The following is a 6025-nucleotide window of genomic DNA, read 5'->3' as shown; positions in this document are numbered from 1 at the left end:
TATACACAGACTTGGTATATTTTGAGTCAGAAGTAAAGGAATCTGAAATTTTAGCTAGCCTCATCTTTACAGAGAAATACACAGTTTCTATCAGGGATTTCAAAAAACAAAAATAACTTGAAAGTACTTTCCCTCTATCTAGTACCCCAGAGATAAGGAGACCCTTGGTTGAAAATGTTCCACCTAATCCCACTTCCTAATTTCACATATAAGGTATGTGAATAAAGTAGCCTGCTCAGTATAAACAATTTAAACAACATAAAACACAACCACAAGTGGACTATTTCCACCAGTGATAAAAATAAGAAATGCTTCACAATATAGACGTTATAATTTTCTTTAAGTCTTTTTTTATTTAGAGATTTTTCTGGTAAGGAGATATACCATAGGAAAGCAATTCACTGGCAGTGAGGTATGTATATACTCTACCAAAATACTCCTTATTTTAACTGTTTTTAACTTTATTTACATACGAAGAAAATTATCAATGCATATCCTTGTTTCAACTATAGTATTAGCCATACTACATGAAATAAAATGAAATGGTGCTTGCATACAAAAACTGTTATTTGTAAAGGAATCCGATTGCAGGTTAAAAGAACTAATTTGTTTTTGGAAAGAGTTTAAAAGAATCACAATTTATCATGACCAAGACATCTGCACCATATTTTCCATTCCTCACAGCACATTTATTTCAGTAATTCCGTTATGTCGGTTCTTAGCATGAGCATAGTGTTACACGATTTTCGTACATATAGTCACATCCAAAACAAGTTCTAAAATTTAAATTGTAAACATTCTCATCATATGTAGAAATATTTCAATTGGTGTATTAAGTTTTGCTAACTGATCAAATTTGGAATATAAATGAGAAAGCCTATTCTAAATTGTGTAGTGAGCATTGTTCATTAATTACATTTCTACAATGTTAAATAAAGTAAGAGGCAAACCTGTCCTGTAAGCATGTCAAAATTTAAGTAAAACATTAAAAAGAAACAAATCTGTTAACAAAAGGGATGTCTTGCAATAAAGAACATTAGATTTTTTAAATCTATTATGATACAAAAATGTAAAGGGTAAATAGCATCTTTGTTGACAAAGTAGGAGGTAGCATGGATGCACCACTTTATTGTCTGAGAAATGCAACTGGAGTAAAGAATATTTCCTTACCACAAATAATTTCCAGGACTATGTACATATTTCTTTTAGAAATACTTGTTTAAACAAATCTCCCTCCACTTTTTAGTATAAAAAAAACCGTTCCATGTGATTTTAAAAAAACACTTACACATCTAGATAGAATAGTACTCTGCCCTATTTGAGTGAACAGTCTCAAACTATGAAGTACATGATATTTAATGCCCTAAGTTGAGTAAATTTAGTTTAGCGGTTCCTGGTATTATACAAAACACTAAATACATACAAACAAAATATAATATCTTATTTTTCAATGCAAGTCTTGTGGGGAATAAACAGAACTTTGATTCTGGTAACACTGCAGAAAATGTAATTTTCCAGTAAGTCTGTCTTTAAGTTATTCATGTGCAACAGTTTATTAATGACTGCTTACATGTACTGATCTTTCATCGAGTGAACACCATTAACTGACAAAACTTAGTAAACCTTAAAAACACAGCTTCCGTCCTATATAAAATATATAGACTACTTACTGTTTGAAGTACTCAGTTTGCTCTGATGTCACTGTAATTCACTTTTCCCCATATTCCTGCTTTAGTATTTATAAACGGATAATTTAACGTGGCTTTAAAAAAAAAAGACAAAGAATTTCAAATGTACATCCAATTTAAATTTGCTATTTAAAAGGTTTCCTTGTTCTATGAAGCTGCTTCTGCCATTAGTAGAGAAAATGAAGTTTCTGTAATGGAGGCAGGCTTTTTAAGTAGTGACGTGACTTCCACCATGCCAGCTCCAGTCCGTGGAAGATTAGCGTTTACAATGTGTCGTTGTAAGTGCTTAATCCAGTCTTCCTGAACAGACAATGGTCCACGAAAGACTAGGCCACAAAACCTATAGAAGAAGTTGATAACAGTTCTCTTAACATGACCAATTCCCTTTATTTAAAACCAAGTCACATAAAATCCATACACATAAGAGGTAGAGTTTACCATAGCCTGGAGATGCTACCATATATGGGAGCACTTGACAACAGTTTTTAAATACATACAAAGTCAAAATGATTTAATATAATATAAAACTGCCAATTCATAGGTTTAACAGCTATATTACCTCTAGTAATATTTGTAGAGGTGGGAACATTACTATTAAATTAAATTAACTAAAAGGTCTTAATGCCTATACATCTCAATACATTTAAAACAACTATAATTCCAAAATGTACCACTGTTTTCAAAAGACCCTTCCCCAATTCAGAACTCCTTAAACTGCATGAGGATGAGTATAGAAGGAGGTGGGAATGAGTTTGTATAGCTATACTTAGTTAGAAGTATGAGTGGAGAGAAAACGCATTCCCAAGAAGCAGAAACTCAAGACAATTAAGGAAAAAAAAAAAAAAATCAAACCAAATCAAATTAAACCCAACAAAGCAAATAAATACCACAACAAAAAAAAGCTACTTTCATAAATCAACAGTATCAGAGACTCTGAGATAAATATAAAAAATTTATTCATCAGTTGTTGAAATATAGCGTATTATGAGAAATACAGTGTATTTAAGCCTGTCTCCAAAAGTTCATTTAGAACTTGATTGTTGAGAATGCACCTTCTGCCACAAATTAAAAATCCCAAATAAGTCAGCTAATATGTCTCAAAGCAAGTCTGAAGAAACCGAGCAGACTTGGCAAAATAGGCATATACCTGCATCGGAGAATGTAAACCTCGTCAGCACCATGAGGTAACGTTAGCATTTTCTTCTTACTTCCAGATCTTGACCTTGATTTCTTTTGCTTACAATCTAAGGCTAAAAAAGGGAAGAGAAAGACTTAACGTTTCTTATATATTCCAAAACATAAATACATACTTCTAGAGAGGTCAAGACCATCTAAATCAAGTTAGAAAAAGTCTACATTCTTTTGTGTACCCTGAAGCATGCACTAACTTGCAGTGGGGTCTTTAATTACAGTGATATTACCTGCATACATTCTTCTTGTACTACTTTTTCAAATAATGCTTTATCATACCAAACTAGAACTGAGAAAATGTAACTAAACTTAAAATTACTGAATTGGTCAATTATTACAATAGTAATCTTTCCTCTTATGGCCATAAGTCCATTATTTTAATATCTCATTAATCTTCCTTATTTTCAGGAAAATTATAATCTTTTACTTAAGATCATGATATTAAATTTCCATTTGATTACTATTCCATTAAGTAGGTCTCACATGCTTTGAAAACCTAGTAAAAGATCATCACCAACAAATAAAAAGCTCAATGAGAAATCAATTTTAGGGCAAATACACTTTGAATTCTATTAATAGCAAATAGCTCTTAAAATTATATGCTGGCCCTATACATGAAAGAGCAAAAAAAGCTCAACTCTCAAATTTTAACTCAACCTGTATTGTATGTACAATAATACATGTTTAATTTTACTAAGAAATATAAATCCAGATTATCTCACAAAAGTTTACAAATGGACCAGAAATGTAATGCTAACTATTCTTCACATTTTTTTCAATTTACATTATCTCCTATCTATATTTTTAAAACGTGACTAAAATGGGAAAAAAGATTTTTATATTAAAGTCGATCAAAATTGTAGTGCTGTCTTAAAAATTTTTTCAATTACTTGACTTCTCCTTCAATCACTTATTCTATAAAATCTAACTTAATAAGGGAAAAAAAGGTATTTTTTATAGGGGGAATAGACAGAACGTAACATTTTATTGGTCTTTGAATACAACTACACCATTCCTTTGGACAAAGGGATGACAGTATTCCAGGGTGCTGCTGGTCAATTAGCAGGAAGAGAAGGTAAGAGTTATCTCTAGGGATCCAAGGGGAAGGGAAACAAATGTAACAGAAGAGTTACACAAATGGCTTTTCTTCTGTCAACCTGCCATGTGAAATCCCCTGGAAAAATTCTAGGTAAGAAAGAATAGGAACTGGCTATCCAATGACTCTGTGAAATGAGTTGTTCAAAGTCCAGATTCCAAAAGAACAGATGCTACTATTACAAAACCAGTAAACACAGTTCCTTACAGTCAAGTAGCAATGCTAACAGAAATGTCATATAGAAAATTAAAATCCATGAGAAGCCTAGACAAATCTCATTCAAGCCACTGGTTTCTGCTTCTTGTCACCTGCCTTTTAAAAAGTAAAATCCTGCTTGGGCCCAGAGTCTTCCTTTGCTTATGCTCAGAAGAAGAATCTAGTAAGTAAAGAACTGTAGGAAATCAAGTTAAGTATTAAAGAATGGCTAATTCAAAGCTAAACAACCAAAATCTGGAATAGAAAAATCTCATTAGTTTTCTCAGTCAAGAGCCTGGCACATAGTAGAAACTCAACAAATACTCAAAGGAAAACCCAATAATTGAACCTTTGACATTTAGACAGCATATGAATGGAAATTTGTTCTACTATGCCATACAGATAGCATCCTGTAGCACACCTCGGCATCATTTGTTTAAATGAATATGTTGCTAGCAGTCATATTCTTCATTGATCAGTCTAGCTTATATGTTGAAACTAAGTTCTTCACAACCAGCAGAAAGAGTGAGGTATCAAGTGCTTTGCAAGTAGCACCTTTTCCCCCCTAGTTGCATTGGTGAACAATCTGAATTTAAATGGACTTTAAAGCAATTCATACACTAGACAGAAGTAAAGAGTGTAGGGAACTCAAAGGGCTAAGTGTTACTAGATGTCAGCTTTTCTTTCCCTATCTATAAGGTAAACCACACACAATCCCTGTCTTTGTTATGTGCAACAGAGTAAGCATTTGGTTTATCATGAGATTATAGGTAGAATCTTACTTTGATGAGCTTGCTGGTTGTCAAAATTGCCACACTGTATTCAAATTCCTTTTAAAATGTAAATAAATTACTGTAGGATACAAACAGAATGCATTATAACAATCCTTTAAAAATTTGTTCACAGAATGCTAACGTTAAGGGTGTAAAGCAAATTGAGGGATAAGGGCAGAGGGTGATAGGCAAGTATGCAATACAATGTTTTATTATATATTTAGATGCTGTGGTTCTTTAAAAATGGAACTGGACATGTTTGCTTTGAGGTGTAGAAAGAATTTTGACTTTAATACAGGAAGAAGAATTTTTCTGACTTTTGATGTTATACGGACTCTAGAAACTGAGGTTCAGGCTATTTTATGAATGATCAGATCTAAATTTTAAATGAAAATGCCATAGTTTTTATAGTAATTAATACTTAAAGGAATTATGACTTCAGAAAGGACAACTCTCTCAGCATATGACAGAATCTCCATTACCCAGTGTTCCAAGTAAGTTCAGAGAACACATGCACTGAGCATCCCTTGGAAAACTTGTCCATAAAGTAAGTATATTAAAAAACCTAGGGCCTTTGGTAATTATACCTAAATACCTTGGTGTCTTAATATCTCCATGATCACTTTTACATAATTCTTGTTTTTAAAAAAATTTATATTTGAGAGGGAGACAGCATGAGTGGGAGAGGGGCAGAGAGAGAGGGAGACACAGAATCCAAAGCAGGCTCTGAGTTGTCAGCACAGAGCTGGACGCAAGGCTCGAACTCACAAACCATGAGATCATGACCTGAGCCAAAATCAGACGCTTAACCGAATGAGCCACCCAGGTGCCCCTCCATGATCACTTTTAAATTTCTTATCCCTTGAAATGTCACTTATTTATCTTAGATGATAAAACATGAATACATTTTACAGGAATAGTTTTTTCTAATACCAACATCCAAACTTCACACCTGCATTACAGCCCAAACATTTTAGAAAAATCTGCAAAAAAAAAAAAAAATGAGTATTTAACATATTAATATGCACACAAAAGGGACACCCATATGGTATTCTCTACATGAAAAAGATGATTTACACAAA

At 32.8% G+C, this 6025-nt stretch overlaps 1 protein-coding gene across 25 annotated transcripts in view; it reads right to left on the bottom strand.

The window, feature by feature from the left end:
• Positions 1-323: 323 nt before the first annotated feature.
• ZNF644 (zinc finger protein 644) overlaps positions 324-6025 on the bottom strand; it is a 104577-nt gene continuing 98875 nt past the window's right edge. For 24 of the 25 annotated variants that reach the window (XM_019414110.2, XM_019414113.2, XM_019414112.2 and 21 more), the window contains 2 exons: positions 2836-2938; positions 324-2028 (listed from right to left, as the gene is read on the bottom strand). In XM_019414110.2, coding sequence (XP_019269655.2) covers positions 1836-2028; positions 2836-2938 — 296 coding nt within the window. In that variant the 3' untranslated portion in view covers positions 324-1835. Of the gene's footprint in view, positions 2029-2835; positions 2939-4952; positions 5023-6025 lie in introns of those variants that run through there. The other variant, XM_053892710.1, reaches the window with a different exon arrangement.

This window comes from Panthera pardus, unplaced genomic scaffold (assembly GCF_024362965.1).
Source record: "Panthera pardus isolate Hobbes unplaced genomic scaffold, ASM2436296v1 HiC_scaffold_11, whole genome shotgun sequence".
Lineage (NCBI taxonomy): Eukaryota > Metazoa > Chordata > Mammalia > Carnivora > Felidae > Panthera > Panthera pardus.
Note: the sequence above shows the minus strand (reverse complement) of the source record. Positions and strands in the feature narration are given on the sequence as shown.